The sequence below is a fragment of the Lithobates pipiens genome, unplaced genomic scaffold (assembly GCF_037356315.1).
Source record: "Lithobates pipiens isolate NorthernLeopardFrog02 unplaced genomic scaffold, aLitPip1_a1.2 Scaffold_8, whole genome shotgun sequence".
In the NCBI taxonomy this organism is placed as follows: Eukaryota; Metazoa; Chordata; class Amphibia; order Anura; family Ranidae; genus Lithobates; species Lithobates pipiens.
The window spans coordinates 544,152,412-544,173,062 of NW_027507903.1; the positions used below are offsets into that span (position 1 = coordinate 544,152,412).

At 41.3% G+C, this 20,651-nt stretch overlaps 1 protein-coding gene across 4 annotated transcripts in view; it reads right to left on the bottom strand.

Moving 5' to 3' along the window:
* EBF2 (EBF transcription factor 2) overlaps positions 1–20,651 on the bottom strand; it is a 147,390-nt gene that overhangs the window by 121,858 nt on the left and 4,881 nt on the right. For all 4 annotated transcript variants that reach the window (XM_077469760.1, XM_077469758.1, XM_077469759.1 and 1 more), the window contains exons 2-5: positions 20,435–20,591; positions 17,031–17,094; positions 13,754–13,809; positions 12,522–12,595 (exon numbers count right to left, since the gene is read on the bottom strand). In XM_077469760.1, coding sequence (XP_077325886.1) covers positions 12,522–12,595; positions 13,754–13,809; positions 17,031–17,094; positions 20,435–20,591 — 351 coding nt within the window. The remainder of the gene's footprint in view (positions 1–12,521; positions 12,596–13,753; positions 13,810–17,030; positions 17,095–20,434; positions 20,592–20,651) is intronic.

Consider the following 20,651-nt stretch of genomic DNA (forward strand, 5'->3'; position numbering starts at 1 on the left):
AAACTCCTTGGACTCTCTTTGGAGGCCTAACCCCTTCTTTTAAACTCGTTGGACTCTGTTTGGATGTCTACCTCCTTCTTTAAACTCCTTGCACTCTATTTGGAGGTCTACCCAAGGACCTCAGAAGAAGGCTGCAAACCTTCATAGATTTTAATAAATAAAGGTGTGTCAAGTTACTTTAGTTAGTAAACTGACAGGTTACCCTTAAAGTGAGGACAAAACATATGATCTCCAATTGCTGCTTGGTACTTTGTCAGGGTAAACTGACAGTGCCTGTAACACCCCCTTGATTCCCTGAAAGTCTCTCCAATGATTCTTCACCTCTTCCTCTATTATAGCAAATTACAAGGTAATTCTAGGTATAGGAACTATAATGTAATTTTGGCTTACAGTCAATTGATAGGCCTTATGTTATATGACAAAGGGGGCATGTCACTGGTCATTTCTGGATCAGACACCAGGTAATTTGATGGTGGTTGTGACAGAGGAAGAAACAGCAGGGGATCATTGAAAAGGTGAGGTAGGTGGGTGGGGTGGCTTTTTTACAGACACTGTCACTTTGGCCTGAATATGACAATGAAAAGTATAGGTTCTAGCGATTGATTCCTGGTAGAGGCTTTCCAAACTATTGAATCACTCACCTGGAACAATAATGCCTCAAGGACAGTCTAAAAATGATAGCTTGCTTGTTATATATAAAAACAAATCACTAGTTATTTTAGCCTGAATCACCATGACAGCTTGCATCTTTAAAAAAAATAAAGGCAAATCAGCAATGGCACCCCCACATTTCAGCCCTCCCTGATTCCCTTTAACTTGATTCTCTGTTTAGCAGCACTACTCTATAGCCAGCATAGATATGCATGGGAAATCTTCCTCTATGTTGTTGTCACCTCCCATTGCCTCAGACATAATGAGATTTAACATGGAAAATAATAAAAATTAAAATGAATGTGACAGATATTAAGGGAATCATGACCTATATAGCTTAATAACCCCAGTAGGGCATTAAGTATAATTCACAAAGCTATAAAGCATCCAGAGCACGTAAAATCTCAGAGCAGTCGTAGCACAAAATTGGCAGGTACAGACAATGCTCACCTCTGAGCACTTTAATGTGTTTGTATTCACAGGAGGCAGATCTGGTGCCGATATAATAAAAGATTATTTGTTTGCACACCAAGCAATAGCCAAGAACTATGTTGCTATGTATTGGGTTCCAGGTCATGAAATTGTTTTTATCTTTTTTACCAGCTTTTCTGCTCACAGTCATTTCACATTTCATCAGCCTTTCTCAACCAGGGTTCCACAGAACCCTAGGGTTCCTTCAGAGGATCTCTAAAGGACCCTATACAGTGATCCAATTTGCTATAATGGAATATAATCCTTGCCGATTCCCTAAAGCAATTGGGTACCTCCTGGAATTGCAATCTAAAGTGTTATTTCTTATACACAGACAGTTATATTTTGTACATGTAGAACTTCAAGGTGCTTTCAGTGAAGAATTCTACAAAGTTGACTGGAACCAGCGCCTGTAGCAGTTTATTCTACAATTTCACAGCTCTTACGTTAAAGTCTTTTCGTATGCGGAGGTTGAACCTTTTTTCCTCCAGGCACAAAGTGTGTGCACTTGTATTTGCACTTGACTTTAAAGTAATAACCCTGGGTCAAACTTACAATGAAGACCATTTCTAAACTTGATACAGAGTTGACAATACATGTTCCAACATGAAAATGTTTTGTCAGCCAATACGTTAGATTTAATCAATTGACAGGGCTTGCTCTTGCTATCTGTGCTAAGTGCTAGAGAATGGTGAGGGCTAGTGATGGACGAACTTCCGACGGGACGTTTCGCGAACGCGAAATGCGAACGGACCCAAACGTTCGCGAAACCGACCGTTCGCCGCGGGCCCCATTGACTTCAATGGGAGGCGAACTTTGCAAACCTTCATGTCGAATTTGCGGCCACGTGGTAATTATTAGGGGGTAAAACGTAGTCCCACCATCTGGACAATGACATAATACATGTATGAGGTGAATTTGGGATCGATAACTACAAGCATTTTTATTTTATTTGGGAAATTGTTCTAACAATTCAGGACTATGGAGCTAATGAAGGCAATGGAGGAGAGGGAAGGTCAGGGACCAGGGTAGGCAAAGAAGAGGGTGCAGGAGATGATCACCAGCAGCGTGACATACCGGAATGACACATGCACCGTGATAGAGGCATCTGACAGCAGCACCGTAATACAGAGCACTGACAGCAGCACCGTGACATACAGCGCTGACAGCAGCACCGTGACATACAGCGCTGACAGCAGCACCGTGACATACAGCGCTGACAGCAGCACCGTGACATACAGCGCTGACAGCAGCACCGTGACATACAGCGCTGACAGCAGCACCGTGACATACAGCGCTGACAGCAGCACCGTGACATACAGCGCTGACAGCAGCACCGTGACATACAGCGCTGACAGCAGCACCGTGACATACAGCGCTGACAGCAGCACCGTGACATACAGCGCTGACAGCAGCACCGTGACATACAGCGCTGACAGCAGCACCGTGACATACAGCGCTGACAGCAGCACCGTGACATACAGCACTGACAGCAGCACCGTAAGCAGCCCCAGGAGGAAGTCAGCACAGCACAGGGATGGTGTGATCCCCTCATAATAAGAACCCCCAGGAGGAAGTCAGCACAGCACAGGGATAGTGTGATCCCTTCATAATAAGAACCCCCAGGAGGAAGTCAGCACAGCACAGGGATATCATAAGCAGCCCCAGTAGAAATATGACACCGCTCAACCTCTTCAAAGAGGAGGGTAGGGGCATATAGTACGGTGTGCTTTTTTGGGTCAAGGAAGTGAGCCAAATGAATTAAGAAGGTCTGTGTGCTTGATTAAAAAAATAGTTTATAGACATATACATGGTCTACTGGTCACATGTGTTGAATTCCTCCGAGATCCATGCCTCATTCATTTTTAGAAATGTGAGGTAGTTAACACTGTGGTGAGCTAGGCGAGTACGCTTATCGGTCACAATCCCCCCTGCTGCGCTGAACGTCCTTTCGGACAGGACACTGGATGAGGGGCAAGCCAACAGTTCGATTGCAAATTGGGCAAGCTCTGGCCAGAGGTCAAGCCTGCCCACCCAGTAGTCTAGGGGTTCATCACTCCTCAGAGCGTCCACATCGGCCGTTAACCCAATGTAGTCGGACACCTGACGGTCTAGGCGTTCCCTGATGCTGGATCCGGATGACACCTGTCGATGGGTCGGCTGAAAGAATGACCTCATATCCGAAGTCACCAACACATCTTCAAACCGGCCTCTTCTTGCAGGCGCTGTTGGATTGGTACCCGCAAATCCTTCTCTGGGAGTGGGAATTGCTCCTCTGCCAGCGCACGCAAAAGCAGAATGCAGCATTTCTCGAAGCAAGGCCTGGAAGTGCTGCATTCTGACAGCCCTCTGCGACGGCGGTAACATTTCCGCCATTTTGTGTTTGTACCGGGGGTCTAAGTACGTTGCCACCCAGTACTGGTCCTTGACCCTCATGCTTTTTATACGGGGGTCCCTATTAAAACACTGGAGCATGAAGGCCCCCATTTGCACTAAAGTGGAAGCGGTGTGGTGGCCTGGCTCCTGCTCATCATCCAGGATAATGTCGTCCTCTTCATTCTCCTCTCCCCATCCTCGCACAACAGGGATCCCAGAAAGGTTTAAAGCATGCTCTTCTTGCTCCTGCTCATCCGCCCCGGCACCATCCTCCTCTGACTCCTCATCAGACTCCTGTTGTTGACTTGTCTCAGATAGAGTAGCCCCCCCTGGGAATTCATCCAGCATTGCGACTTCCTCATCTTCCCGCTCCTGCTCCTCCACAGCCTGATCAATGACACGACGCAATGCACGCTCCAGAAAGAAGGCATAAGGTACCATGTCACTGATGGCGCCATGGCTGCGACTGACCAGTTTGGTGATCTCCTCAAATGGCCGCAGAAGTCTGCATGTGTCGCGCATGAGCAGCCACTGGCGCGGTGAAAAAAAACCCAGCTCCCCAGAACCGTTTCTTTCGCAGAGTTCATACAGGTAGACGTTAACTGCACGTTTCTGCTGGAGCAGCCTATCAAGCATATAGAAGGTTGAGTTCCATCGCGTCGGGCAATCGCAAATAAGACGTCTGACCGGCAGATGGTGTCGCCGCTGAATGTCAGCAAGGCGAGCCATGGCCGTGTAAGATCTTCTGAAATGGGCCGAGATTTTCCTTGCCTGCCGCAAGATGTCCTGGACCCCAGGGTATTTGACAAGGAATCGCTGCACGACCAAGTTTAAGACGTGTGCCATGCACGGCACGTGCGTGATTTTGCCCTGTTTCAATGCGCTAAGCAGATTGGCACCGTTGTCACACACCACTTTACCAACTGTCAAATTGAGCGGTGTTAGCCACTCATCTGCCTGTGAACGCAAAGCTGAAAGGAGTGCCGGGCCAGTGTGGCTCTTTGCTTCCAGGCACAACAGACGCAGCACGGCATGGCAACGTCTCACCTGGCATGTGGAATAGGTTCTGGGGAGCTTGGGCGGTGCAGTGGAAGAGACGCTAGCAGCGGAAAAGGAGGAGGCAGCTGAGGAGGAGAGGGAGGAGGATGGAGTAGGAGGAGGAGAAGAAGAGTCAGGCCTGCATGCAATCCGTGGCGGTAAAACCAAATCTACACGGGTGCCACGGGTTACATGCTTGACGGCCGTCAGAAGGTTCACCCAGTGGGCAGTAAAACTGATATACCTTCCCTGCCCGTGTTTGCTAGACCACGTGTCTGTGGTCAGATGTATCTTGGCACCGACACTGTGTGCCAGAGATACATTCACTTGCCGCTGAACATGGCCATATAGCTCTGGGATGCCCTTCTCTGAGAAATACTTCCTTCCTGGGACCTTCCATTGTGGTGTTCCAATGGCCACAAATTTGCGAAAGGCCTCCGAGTCCACCAGTTTATATGGCAGTAGTTGGCGGGCTATGAGTTCTGACAAGCCAGCCGCCAACCGTTGGGCAAGAGGGTTATCCGGCATCATCATTTTTTTACGCTCAAACATTAGGCCCACGGAAGCCTGCCTTTTTGCAGAAAAATGTGAGCTTGGCGTGATGGAAGGTGGAGTGGAGGACAATTGTGAGGAGAGAGGAGAAGGAGAAGTAGAAGACGAGGCTGGACGGTGAGAGCCTGCAGTGTGGCTTTGTGTGTTCCGTTGCTCCCACTGGGCTCGGTGATGGCTGCTCATGTGCCTTCTTAAGGCGGTCGTCCCTAGGTGAGTATTGGGCTTACCGCGACTAACGCGTTGACTGCAAAGATTGCAGATGGCAACGCTATTGTCAGCAGCGGACACGTTAAAAAAAGCCCACACTGCGGAGCCATGTGCCGGTGTCCTGGGAGCGCCAGATGTGACCGTACATGGTCGATGACTCGCTCCTGATACATTTGCAGTCTGCTTTGTCCCTGCTGTGCAATGTAAGTCATTGCTGCTTCTCCTCCCTATCTGCTGGTCCATATCTCCCTCTGAACTCCCCTCCTCTTCCTCTCTTGTGGGCACCCACGTGACATCACTAGACACGTCATCATCAACGTCACCTTCCCCACCGCTATAAGTAGAGATCTCGGAGTAGGCAGCAACACCGGGGACCAACCTCCTCCTTGGGCTGATCTGGGTACTGGCGTCAGACTGCTGAGTAGCGCTTGTTGCTACCTCCTCTTCCTGATCCAATACCAAGAGTGGCTGCGCATCAGAAATGTCCTCTTGATATGGATCGGAAAATAATTCCAGTGACTCAAGCGGAAGGTATGTGGTGGTGGTGGTGGTGGTCGTGTTGTTGGTGGTAGTGTCTTTGGGGGTGCACATAGCAGAGAGTGAAGAAGAGGGTGCAGATCGAGAGGATGAGGAGGGTGCAGAAGAGTAAGGCTGAGCGAGCCACTCAACCAAGTCTGGTGCATCCTTTAAAGTAATTGAACGCACCTTCTGCAACTTCCCACTTTGGCTCAAGCCTGTTGCTCCTGCCCTACCCCTACCACCCCTGCGGAAGGGCCTGCCTCTTCCTCTGCATGTCATTTTTTAAATGACCCTGTGACAAAACTCTTAGTCCCTATACCGCTGAAGGACTGCTGCAGTATAGGTGAGCGGTCAGCAGTGGTGCACGTCAACCCTATCTATTGTGGACCTATAGCGGTCCTTACAGAACAGCAGACTGTACCGCACTCAAGCCTATGTACCGTAGCACCCTATACCAAGTTACCAGTCCTTATAAGAACTTTTGTGGACCAAGCAGGTTGTGTATTAGTGTTTAGCAGACTGTACGTCAGTCCCTATACCGCTGAAGGACTGCTGCAGTATAGGGCAGCGGTCAGCAGTGGTGCACGTCAACCCTATCTATTGTGGACCGATAGCGGTCCTTACAGAACAGCAGACTGTACCGCACTCAAGCCTATGTACCGTAGCACCCTATACCAAGTTACCAGTCCTTATAAGAACTTTTGTGGACCAAGCAGGTTGTGTATTAGTGTTTAGCAGACTGTACGTCAGTCCCTATACCGCTGAAGGACTGCTGCAGTATAGGGCAGCGGTCAGCAGTGGTGCACGTCAACCCTATCTATTGTGGACCGATAGCGGTCCTTACAGAACAGCAGACTGTACCGCACTCAAGCCTATGTACCGTAGCACCCTATACCAAGTTACCAGTCCTTATAAGAACTTTTGTGGACCAAGCAGGTTGTGTATTAGTGTTTAGCAGACTGTACGTCAGTCCCTATACCGCTGAAGGACTGCTGCAGTATAGGGCAGCGGTCAGCAGTGGTGCACGTCAACCCTATCTATTGTGGACCGATAGCGGTCCTTACAGAACAGCAGACTGTACCGCACTCAAGCCTATGTACCGTAGCACCCTATACCAAGTTACCAGTCCTTATAAGAACTTTTGTGGAACAAGCAGGTTGTGTGTTAGTGATTAGCAGACTGTACGTCAGTCCCTATACCGCTGAAGGACTGCTGCAGTATAGGTGAGCGGTCAGCAGTGGTGCACGTCAACCCTATCTATTGTGGACCGATAGCGGTCCTTACAGAACAGCAGACTGTACCGCACTCAAGCCTATGTACCGTAGCACCCTATACCAAGTTACCAGTCCTTATAAGAACTTTTGTGGACCAAGCAGGTTGTGTATTAGTTTTTAGCAGACTGTACGTCAGTCCCTATACCGCTGAAGGACTGCTGCAGTATAGGGCAGCGGTCAGCAGTGGTGCACGTCAACCCTATCTATTGTGGACCGATAGCGGTCCTTACAGAACAGCAGACTGTACCGCACTCAAGCCTATGTACCGTAGCACCCTATACCAAGTTACCAGTCCTTATAAGAACTTTTGTGGAACAAGCAGGTTGTGTGTTAGTGATTAGCAGACTGTACGTCAGTCCCTATACCGCTGAAGGACTGCTGCAGTATAGGGCAGCGGTCAGCAGTGGTGCACGTCAACCCTATCTATTGTGGACCGATAGCGGTCCTTACAGAACAGCAGACTGTACCGCACTCAAGCCTATGTACCGTAGCACCCTATACCAAGTTACCAGTCCTTATAAGAACTTTTGTGGAACAAGTGAGTTGTGAATGTTTAGCAGACTGCAGCAGAAGGGCAGCAGTCAAGTATAATATCCTTTCTATATTTGGAAGAAAGAATATTATACATGTACAAGCCTATTACTGTACCACTGATACCAGTCCTGAAAAGAACCTTTGTGGAACTAATAATAACAGCAAGTCTTTAAAATTACCCTCACTGCCTGACAACACTGCTTCCTTCCTGTCCCTATACAAATTGGCAAAAAAAGAGAACGATTAGTGGTTACTGGAACAGCTCTTTTGTGGACCTTGATAGTAACAGCTAATGATGATGATGATGATGATGATGATGAAAGACTAATCTGGCTGTCCCTGTAGCATACACCGTCCTTTCCCTTTCTCTAAACTAACAAAAGACACTCAGGCTGCTGCAAGAATCAGCAGCACAGCAAACCTATCAACACCTAACACCTATACCAGTCCTGAAAAGAACTTTTGTGTACCAAATAGCTAGTGGTTTATCTCTCCCTACTCCACACAGGAACCTGTCCCTATCTTAACAGAAGAAAGAATGTAAAATGGCCACCGGATCGGGTGTATTTATAGGTTAGGGGGAATGTACAAGTGTCCATGTGCTGTCATGTCTCAATTGGCTGTCCTGTATCACATGATAAACGTGTCACCAAAGGTTAAAGTTCTTGTATACATTAAACACGTAAGTCCGCCGCGGCGAACGACGGAAAAAGGCGTTCGAACGTGCGGACCGCGAATGTCGGAAATTCGCCGCGAAACGACCGCCGGGCGAACCGTTCGGCCATCACTAGTGAGGGCTACTTTACTCTATTTAGGGTCTCAGCAAAACACCAGAACCTTCCCCCATCCTCCAATTTGTGGGCAAAATAGAAAAATCAAGCCTTGGCACTCACTCCTCTAAAGAATATACTGTAAGGATACACATCAGAGTACGTGGGCATAGCATGATAGTGACCGGATCTGACAATTTCAGCTGGGTGATGATCCTATATCTTTGGCAGCTGCCCTATCAGTTCAAACATTTTCAACCACCTTCCAATATCTGTAGGCAGATTCATAAATGTATTTATTTTAAGCTTATATGAATCCTTAAAAGTGGAAATAAACCCATTTATTTAATATTTTCAAAAAACAGTTACATTTCTGGCATACCGGGATTGCTAACTGTCTTATTTGCTTATACTCTGGTGTTATAACTGATCACATGTGCAGCACCATGGCAGTTGCAGATCAAACATAAGCTAAGATGGCAGCTTCCATGGTCGAAAAGGATCAGAGGGTTTAGTTCCACTTTACAGGGCTAATATAAAACTAATATTTACATTTTTTTTTGGAGTTAAACCTCCACCTTTTCCACCCATTGGGAATTCAATTATGAGATATGTGCACTTGGGCTACTGGATGCACACACCTGTTGTGGCCATCCCGCTCTTCATTTTGGATTTTCAATTTACTATCATGGAAAATGTAATAGGATGTGGTAAAACATATAAAAATGGGCAGGAACACTGAAAATCCAAGTGGACAGAAATAAAGTCAGAAATTTCTCTGACTTTATTCTACTGGACTATCCAAAAGATATGAAGCCAGGGACTTACTTAGTCTGTTTGTTCCATCTATATATCTTTTGGATAGAGTGATTCATCAATAAAATCCTAATTTCTTTGTAGGCTACAACTGGTGGTACGTGATCCTATAAGGTACTTCGGCTTTTGGAGAGGATGGTCAAGGGACTGGCACAGTGTTCCTGGACGGTAAAATGTTTCAGAAATATACCAATGTCACATCAACAGTACAGGTCATGCCATTGAGTTGACCTGAAAACACCGTCCAGACACCAGACTCTTCACCCACACATTACTCTGCATACACACTGTGCACCAGGGCAGGTCTGCCGTCAGCCTTTGTGCTGCATTCTGTTCCTGCTGATTGCATAACAAAAGTGTATAAATTCCCACCATCTGTCTTAGGAGGACAGGGTGACCAGCAGCCGGCCCAGCCCAGTGCTGAGTCCCAGCTGTGAGCAATGCAGCCTGTCAGTGTCTCTCTTATTAAGCAGCTGTAGTCTTTACACAGCCTCCCATCAGTCTGCCACACATTAAAATGTCCCATTACATTGTAACAGAACAGACGCAACGTACTGCAGAAGATACAAATGTGCCACAGGGCCCACCACATCTTCTCAGTCGCTACCTGCTGCAAGCACCAGGTGCTGTTTTAATTGTTTTACAGTCAAAGGGCAATTTTATTGCCCAAAGCTGGCTATGCAAGTGAAGAGATTCTGACATTGGCACACTCTTTAGACATTTGCTTACTAATCTGGAACCAAAAGCGCCTTCCTAGTGAAAGGCTCATTGCCATAACTGGTACTTTTGTTGCAATAACAGTTTGTTGGAAGATGTCCGGCTTATGTTGCAGATTATATATACACAAAATGCATGTTATTGATGATTTAATCCCGTCAACCTATTCTTAAAATAACAATAAAAAAAACGCTCCAACTGTACACATAGTTTACAAGGTCCAACTAACTGTAGGATTCTTGCAGCTAAAAGAAGCATGAAGGAGTTATGAGGGTCGGGGTTGGTATTGCATTGTTTCCACCATTTATCGGTGGAGCAGCCACACTTCTTTGCAACTTAGCTGACTTACAGTAGTAGATTTTAGCTTACCAGCCACTGTTATTGTAAAACCTGAGACCCAATTCTTGATCAGATTCATCAATAGGCCAGTTTGTGCCTCCCTAGTGGTCCTGCTGCCATAGTGCCTTTTACACTAAATGACCTCTCATCATTTATTATCTACATGTCTTAAACTGCTCTTTCCTCCTAAGCTGGAATTTTACAATTATAGGCCAATGATACCATTCCAGGTTTGCAAATATACCTCCACACTATATTTTTCATTGACCCTACTTCCCCTTCAATAGAAAGAGTTAGTGCCTCTACTTTCATCAGTCTCGAGCGGCAGAGCCTTTTTGTAGTGTGACATTAGAGTTTGTAAAGTTTCTAATGAAAGCTATGACAATTATCTGATCTACGATGAGGCACAAGTCACTAATTGGGTGCAGTTACTAATTAGCCTTTTGTTCCTGGACTGAATCAGTAAGGAGTCAGGGCTGAACTAAATAGCTACAGGATATATAAATAGAGATGTTATTAACTTCAGCCTTGAAATTTATCTATCTTGAGGGGTAACAGTTAACAGATACCTGTTAGGAAAACTAAAGATGACAGACTTGCTCCCAAGGAGTATCGAAAATAAAAAGCAGATGTATAAGTGTTATACGGCAGCTATAGGGTATACAAATTATTATTATTGTTATTATTATGATGATGTAAATTCATGTGACTTGATAGGGGGTTATGAGTAAAGACAGATTTGACATGTTATGCTAATGCAATAAGGGAAGGGATGTGACATCCAAAAAATAGTATTATTTTATTGAAAAGAAATTTACAATGCTGTACAAACAGCCTACGCGTTTCAGACATTAGTCCTTAGTCATGGCCGATGCAATGACTTTAATGTTTGCTAAGTCACTGACCAGAAACCAGTATAAGGATAAGTCCAGCAATGGCAATCCCCATATTTCTCTCATGGTAGAGTCAAGAAACATAACATTAAAACCAAGGCATGAGTATATGTAAAGTGTAAATTTTGCTCATCTAGCATATTCAAAAATGTGTTGCCTTAACTCACTTGCTAAATGCTACCACTCTGAGTAACTTGCCAATATAAAGTATATACTCAAACTAAATACCTCAAGGAATGGATAGCTAAACTAAAAATATGCATACAAGAAAAATGTTTATTTTCTTGATTGGTAGTAAATTTACTGAAGAAGGAAGAAATGGCATTGATCTCATGTAAAAAGTTGCCAAAGTAAGAGCAGTTCCAGCTACCCATAGCAAACATTCCGATCCCCCTTTTCATGTTTTCAGTTATTATAGGAGAATAAAAAAGTGTCTCTTACTGGGTGTTACAGCCAATAAACACTATTCCACTTCTATGACACTTCTACATGTAAGACCTTATGGCCGTTCCACACGGGCTTCAGCTGGTAAAAGAGGAGTGTGAACCGCTAGCAGAGCTTTCAGCAAGCTTTGTGGAAGCTTTTAAAGTATCATTCAACTGCAGTTTTAGAAACCATTTAGCTTAAAAACCATTTAGATTCTAATGGGAGTTCTGTTTGCCACTTTAAACAAGCTGCCAGAAGACTTCAGTACTATTTTAGCTTGTTGAAGCCTCCTAGCAGCTTGTTTAAAGGGAGGTTCCACTCAAATGTAGAACTTCCGCTTATCCGTCTCCCCCCACCTCCGGTTCCACATTTGCCACCTTTCAGGGGGAAGGGGAATGGGTACCTGTTTTGACAGGTACCGCTCCCCACTTCCGGGATATGGGGCCATGGCCCTGTCTCCCAGACGTTTGACCCCCTCCTCCTTCCTCTGCCGCTGGACCAATCAGAAAGTGCAGTGCGCTTTGCGCATGTGCAGTAGGGAACCGGCTGTGAAGCGAAAAAGGCTTCACTGCTGGGTTCTCTTACCAGGAATAGGGCTGGGGTGCCGACATCATGGGCTCCCAGGACAGGTAAGTGTCCATGTATTAAAAGTCAGCAACTGCAGTATTTGTAGTTGCTGACTTACAAATTTTCAGGGGGGGGGGGGGCTGGATCTCCTCTTTAAAGTGACAATCAGCACTCCCATTAGGATCTGTGTTCAACATTTACAAACTGGATTTGAATGATACTTTAAAAGCTTCAACAAAGCTTTCTGAAAGCTCTGCAAATGCTTTATAAAAAGCTTGCCGTTCATACTGCTCTTATGCAAGCTGAAGCCCATGTGTGACAGGTCTTTAGGCACTAAAGTGTAGCAGGAAGTCACGGGGATCCATTCTTACCTGCACATGACCTCATGTGTGAGTAGGACTCTGCACATTTCCGGGTTCTTATTCTGTCCTTCATATGCTATTGGCTGTAATAAGAAAGATCAATTCACCATTACTCATCACATCAAATGATACCCTCTACAATTTGGCAGAATATGTTTAATTCTCATTAATCTGGACCCATTATTCTCACCGAAAACTCTTTGAAATAGCAGGCTGCCAAAGGTTTGCAGGGTATAGTTACTGAAACACAGACCTTTCATGACAAAAAAAATCCCCCCTCCTTTTTGCTTCTTCTGCTTTGTTTAAAAGCCCTTTGTACAAGCACTGACCTAAAGTCTAATCTGGGGTCTAACAGCAGTTGAGTATTGGGCCATGTTAGCCACCATTTAATGCAGAATTTTGGAGTTTAAGTGATAACACTTGTTAGTTAACATGTTATTAATTTAGTTAACTAAGTTATTCAAAATAATTTAGATTTCTCTTCAGGCTTTATACTGTACATACCGAAGGGATCTAAGTTATCCTGAAACCTTGCATCTTTACTAACACAAAGTGGAAATTAATTTTACATTTACAAAATTGTGAGCAGGCAGGCTCTTCAGGGTAGAAGAGGCATTGTAATTTCTATTCTACTATTAAATAAACGTACTTGCCCACTGGCACTCTTTTTTTTAAATGTATCCTGGGCTTCATATGTACAGCTCAATTTAGATTCCAGGCATGGTATCTGTGTGCCAGAATGACTGTACTCCTGTGCATGCATGGGAGTTACATCATGCAACCCTGGCCAATCAAGACAGCCAAAGACCAGCACCCAGAAAAAGATGCAAGTGAGGGACCTTGTGGTCATCGGACCAATGGAAGTATTGCTGACTTTAGTTCAGCTTTAAGTTGGCCAGTAATCTGGGGTTTGTAATGCATCTTGGGAAATTCTGCCAAAGTAAGCCTTTTGCATTTACAGGAAATAGAGCATGCTCTATGGGATTTCACATCTGTTCATGGGTGTACCTTGTGTTCTCAGACCCATAAATATGTGTAAACCTGAACTATGCAGACATCTGACCAGGGGAACATGAGTGAACTTATATAGCTGTAACGCACAGCCGGTGCAGTAGGAACAGTTATACCGTATATCTTCAGACAAAAGTTTAACTGTTTTTCACTGGTAAGCTTTAAAGCTTTTTAGGAACCTTCAAACAACATACGGTTAGTTATTATATATATTCATGAGTGGAACTCACTTGTTTTGTCACAGAGTCAATAAGTCTGACAAAGAGATCTTGTTCAGTCCGGACACCTGAAATGAGAAAAAACATAAAGTGAGGATGAGAACTAATATTTATTTATTCATTTCATCAATTTATAGAATACTGTAAAATTCATTCATCTAGGGCCTGCCCTCGAGGAGCGTTAAAGATTCAAATGCATTCACGTGTTCATTTGGATGACCTGCCAGTATGTTTTGGGTTGTGGGAGGAAACCCGAGTTCCTGGAGGAAACCCACACAGACATGGCATTTGGCCTATTTTAAGTGAAAGGAAAGTAGAGTAGCCTTTCATGGAGCACATATTTTTATTTTATATATATATATATATATATATATATATATATATATATATATATATATATATACATTATTATATTATGCAAGATTTTTTATTGCAGTATTTAAGGTATAGTAAACATGCATAGCTGTACACAATAGTTTAGCATTGTCAGCTTCTTGATACAGGAAGTGCTGTCACTGGCAGGATCTCCGGGTAAGGAACTTTGCCGCAAAATAGATTTTGAATTTACATACACTTAGAGATTTGTAGATTAATTGAGGGATCTCTCAGTGGCTCACTGCAATTACTTTCTGTTTTTCTTTCTCCAATTAAAGTTTATTTACTAAAGAAGTAGAGAATTTTAAAATGTGTTCTCTTAGTGCCTATGTGGGTTTCCTCTGGGAACTTCAGTTTCCTCCCATGCTCCAAAGACATGATGGTAGGTTAATTGGCTCCTGTCGAAATTGGCTCTAGTATGTGCACATATAAATGTGAGTTAGGGCCCTTGGATTGTAAGCTACTGGAGGGCAGGGGCTGATCTGAATGTACAATATACTGTATATGTAAAGCACTGCTTAAATTGACGGCGCTATAAAAAAAAACTGCAATAAACAAATAAATTGCAAAAAGAACAAATATGGCTAACCTAGGAACATATATAATTGCAAATTATACATAGATGTATTTTTAAATGCACATTGATAATACTGAACAGATTATTTGTATCAAGCAGTTTTTATGCAGATTTCTTTCTAAAAAAGAGATGAATGTTACTAGCAATTTAGCATTTCATTCTGAAATTTGCACCCTACCTTCTCTAAAATGTTGCATATTCAGAATTTTTTGAAAACATTTGTAAAATACCAAAATAAATAAATAAAAAACAGAGTTGTGAACAAACTCAAAATAAATCTTTGCCAAGAAATAAATTATTGATTTGATCAAAAATAATTATAGTATGCAATGGTAAATAACAAAAATTAAATGTTTTTGTTTTTATTTAATGAATTTGAATATCCAATGCCTGCTGCATTGATTTCAGCGGAGCCAGTCTTTTCCTATTAAATATGTACATACACACCTATTCACCAGAGACAGCACCTGACAACAGCAAACTTTCTTCAATCTGACTCTAACATCTGTGATAATGTTTTACTTATCGATATATTACATCTCGCATTGTTGTACGACTTGTTACACAGCTGGCAAATTTACATATTTTGATAAAATAAAAACGAATACTTCATGATTTCATATTAATGAAGTACACCTATTTTTACAGTATGTTGGTTTTCATTGGTATTTTAGGACCAAAAACAATTAGAAAAAAAATATGTCTCCTCACACGTCCTTACTTTTAACCTTAACTTAACCTTTAAGTTGACCCCAATACTTAACCTTCTCCTCATCCAAACTTTAAAACCAAAAGCTCCTGGTACCTATACTTGGGAAAGATCTTGAAACTGAAAAAAATGGATCCACCTAACATACCTCACTGCTTGCCTGTTCCAGTTATATGCAGGTGGCACAAGTCTGTGCTGGACCATAGTGCTTCCACAGTTAGTTTCTCCATTTTTTATTTCTGTTTATGCTTCCATCTTTATTCAACAAAATCCATAAAATGCTCCCCAGTAGATTATTTAATTTAGGTACATTATGTAGGAACGTTAAATAATCATGGGCAGATTTTGGTTGTGCTGCCCCTACAAGCACTTTTATTGTACCTCCCCAATTGACCAAAGATGGTTGTGGCTGAAAAGTTCTGTAAAAGTTACACAAATGTAGCAGTACATTCTCTGGGGGGTATAATGTAAGTTTTAAAATGTTGTTCTTTCTAAAGTAACACAAGAAAATAAAACTATTAAAAAACGGTTATCCTTCTACTTTTTTCCCCCCAAAAAAATCTTGCCAATTGCCCCCCGAGGCCCAGATCTCTTTAAAAGCGTAAAACAAAAATAAATAAATATCAGCTTGGCAGTTTTTTACAGATAATTTTTGCCATTTCCTTACCATAATATACAGATTTAATTATGCTTTTATACACTAAGCCAGTGTGTTAGGGAGTGTGTATTTAGTTGAGAAATCAGGATTGGTTTACTAAAGGCAAACAGGGGTTCGCTTTGCAAGGGAATTTTCCTTTAGTTTAGTGAATGAAAAGAGGCGCTGCTGACTTCAAGCATCCAATCACATGCAATCAAAAATACTTCTTTATTTACTTTGCACGTGATTGGATATTCTTTGCAAAGTGAATTTTCTCCACATTCACTAAGCTAAGCAAAAAAAATTCCCTTGCATAGTATAATACCTGTCTGCCTTTAGTAAATTAACCTCATTTAGTACAAAATAAGTGTACCGGATTGAATATTGCTTGCTCCGGGCCAGATATAATCATTGTATGCTACAAATTGTTTACATATTAGAGGACGGGTAAGAAAAGTAGCCAGAACCACTTACACGGACAACACAATGCTTGAGTGTTTTATAAAATAAGGAAAATTATCTGTAGCAGCCAATCAGATTCAAACCTGTGCTGGAAACTGAATCTGATAGGCTGCTATGGGGGAAGAACAAACAGTTCTTATGTAAGACACTGATAACTAAGGTTGTTATATACATAGGTATAATGGTAGATACAAGCATAATTAATAACTCAGCTATCTAGTTTGACTTTGTGCCCTTGAAAACTAGCTGTTGTTACACTACAAGTCTCAATCTGTGCAGTGCATGCTGAGACTTATAGTTCTACTATAGCTAGCCATTCATTTGTTGCTATTGCACCTCTCTTTGCTCTGCACACTACAAGACAATCAGCTTTTTTTTATCATTGCCACATCAAGAAATAAATACTTTTCAGTCTGCCACAGGGTGCTAAAATATCAAATCAGTGTTAATGCTACTCATTGTCCCAAATACACAAGGGGTCCATTCATGAAAAAGTACCTAGGTATCCAGTATATCTGAATGGGCTTACCATTGCTGTAGAGGAGCTGCAGTCGGTAGTGTGTGCCGTTATTGGTCTTCTCAGTGCTCAGTTCCTTAGAGATAAAAGTCGTGTTATATTTTTTATATACATTTTATATCATTTGTTCATGGCACTCAACTCAAACTACATCTCTCATGAAATGAGAGCTAAAATAAAAAAGCTAATATACTAATATACTATACAATAAAAGCATTATTTCTAGGACGACAGCTGTCTTAGGTAGCAGCTCTATCAAACACAATGTGAATGCCATTATTGTACACACAATAATTAAATACTTTAAGGTAAAAATACATTTTTTCATGACAATTATTTTCTCTACAAAACAGATGTTGGCTAACTATACTATTATATTTTCTGGTTATTTTTCAGCCTATGTTATAAATGAAGTATACTAAATATATAAAAAAAAATATATATATATATATATATATATATATATATATATATATATATATATATATATATATATATACATATATATACATATACATATATATATATATATATATATATATACATATATACATATATATATATATATATATATATATATAAAATATTAATTAATTATATATTTATAATATTTAATATATATAGAAGCCTTCCTATATTATCTATACAGGCATTAGATCCTTAAAAATTATATACATATTATATGAATATACATAAATATAGCTAGACCTTACTTTACTGACCATTTTTCTCTAAAGTAGGATTGTAGTTGGTAGAAGAAATATACCCTAATTTAAGAAATGTACACAAAATGTACATATATATATATATATATATATATATATATTATACAGTATGTATATATAGATAGATAGATATACAGTATATACTGTATATGCATACATGTAAATGTTTAGGAAGATAAGAGATTCATTTCTATTAACTAGAATTGTAAAAAAAAAAAAAAAACATTGTTTTAAAGTCATGCTAGTTAAAAGGATCACAAATGTAATAAATCTACTATTCCCCCCAGTCAATGTTTCATGGTCAATCAGCTGAACATACCATTTTATCATAAAAACAACACTTGGTGCTCAGTTACTGGCAAAATTATCTCATTAATCATTTTTAATCCCTGCTTTGAAATGAGGACACGGCAATCAATAGCTCCTACCAAATTAGTGCCTTCCACCCAGTCATTATTTGGTAATGAATACTGGACACCATACTCACAATCAATATGCTTATGTATCCCATCAGACTGGACATTGGACAAAAGACACTACAGAAATGAGGGTCAATAATAGGCAGATGTATAAGGAGCTGTCACAGGGAGCCAGGACTGTGTAATATCTTCACTTAATAGAGGATAAAATGGGAAATAAGGAGATATTTATGGCCTTTTAACATCTATAGTACTACAAGTCCTAATATTATCGTATAGATTGCACGAGGCTCTGCCTAATGAGAATTATAAGGCCTGGAAAGTTAGGTGTTGATTCAAATATATTATACAAAGGGGTGAACATTTTTCAAAGTGAAATAGTGGGCTTGATTTACTAAAACTGGAGAGTCCAAAATTGCATGCAGCTCTGCATAGAAACCAGTCAGCTTCTAATTTTAGCTTGCTCAATTAAGCTTTAAATTGAGTTTCTAGGCACAACTGCACCCGATTTTGCACTCTCCAGTTTTAGTAGATCAACCCCTATGCCTATTCCACTAGATTTCCACTTCTCATGCTTGCTTATTGGGACCATTATAATATTTCAGTGATATTATGCTACAATGAAATCACCAAGTCAGACTTTGTAAAGTTCATCAACCAATTCAGATAGATTCTCTCATTTCAGATTTTTATTTTTTATTTTTTTTTGGGGGGGGGGGACTCAGATACAGGGACAGTTTATTTAAGGCTAGCCATTGAAGGGCAGATATGGGCAAAATGTGGTGCATGCGCAGTGAACTATTCATTCTCTTTTCTCTATAGTTGATCGGAAGTGATCATTATAGCCCCCATGGGAAGCCCTGTTGGTCATTAACCTAAAGACAAATGATGTTTGAATTGGGCACATTCGATTGACCATGTATGGCCAATCCATACATCTATGGTAACACTGGGTTATTGCTTAACTGTTCCCTGTATTGTCCATACAATGGTTGTTCCAATTGAATAAATCACTTTAAAGATACCATTTTCACTAACATTCATTGCAGTTGGAAGAAATAATCTATATTTTGAAAAGAGTCCACATATGTATGGGGGGCAAAATAACAGACATCATTTAGTGTGGACACCCTGTACACAGGAGAGTCAAGATAGGTGCTGGATACCTGGACACATAACAGTGTACACGTGTGTAGAATTCACATTATTACATACAACATGTATATAACCAGAATACCAGAACACTGTGAATACCAGAACACAACTACAAGATCATAACATAAAGTTTATACGTACAACGTTGTTTATAATGCTGTAAGCTAACACTCATTTAACAACAAATAGAACAATAAATGATGTAATAAACTAATCCTTTGACTGTACATCACACAACAACATACTTAATCAAAACTGCGATTGCACCAAATAAAATTGTATATAACATAAATTCATTGTGCAACTGCACTGCATATGCCATGCACACCCTAGATAACACAGTATACAGCGTATACCATCATGAGATTGTATACCACATCCAAGACTATAAATAACCGAAAGCATATACCTGCTACGTACACCATATGCTACTCTGCATATCATTTAAACTCATCATCCAGCTGTGCACTATTTATAACACTCAATATTAGCTAACATATATTCTCTCTGTGTACCATGTATATAGTTAAGTTATAGTTATGTAGTTAAGTTTAAAAAAAATTACAAAGGCAACTCAGTAAACTGCAAATTCTTGGTTTTGCCTCCCAAATTTTTTTGCTTAGCTGCAGAGAATCATACAATTCATGAATCACGATTGCCTGGAATCTAATGTAATGTAATAAAAAATCCATCCTACTGTACTCCCCTTAGAGCTCTCTGTAAATCACACACAGCAATGGGTATAACAGATATTCCCATTCTCTGTACACTGCAGCAACTTTATGATGCATGATGTTTACTGTCAACTATGTACACGATTATATAAACTCCTCCTCATAATACTGTATATAATGTAAATACTTGATTAATATAACAGTATAAAGTAATAGAAACCCTTACTCTTTATACCACATAACATTACTGTGTACCATATATTCCAATACATATTGTGACAGTATACATAATGTATGTAAGATAAGTGTATACTACATATGTTGCTTTTTATCTAATGAAAATAGGATTTATTAGTGGAAGCCCATATAATGATTGGCACTGGTTGTCAGTGCATATAGCACAGTGAACTATATGTCCCAAATAATAAATGTTCAGGACTTACCTTGTCTTTCTCTACAAAATCCACAAACGAAGTTCGCTCTATCTCTATGGGCTGTCCCTGTCGGTCGTACAATGCCAGCACAAAGTGGAAGAAGTTCGATTTCCGCAGGTTGGATGGTGGCTGCTTCTCAAAGTGTGCCCGGGACACTGCCACCCCACTGTAAGGGACACAGCAGAAGATTAAAATTATATACATTACAGACTTACTGCCACCCTAC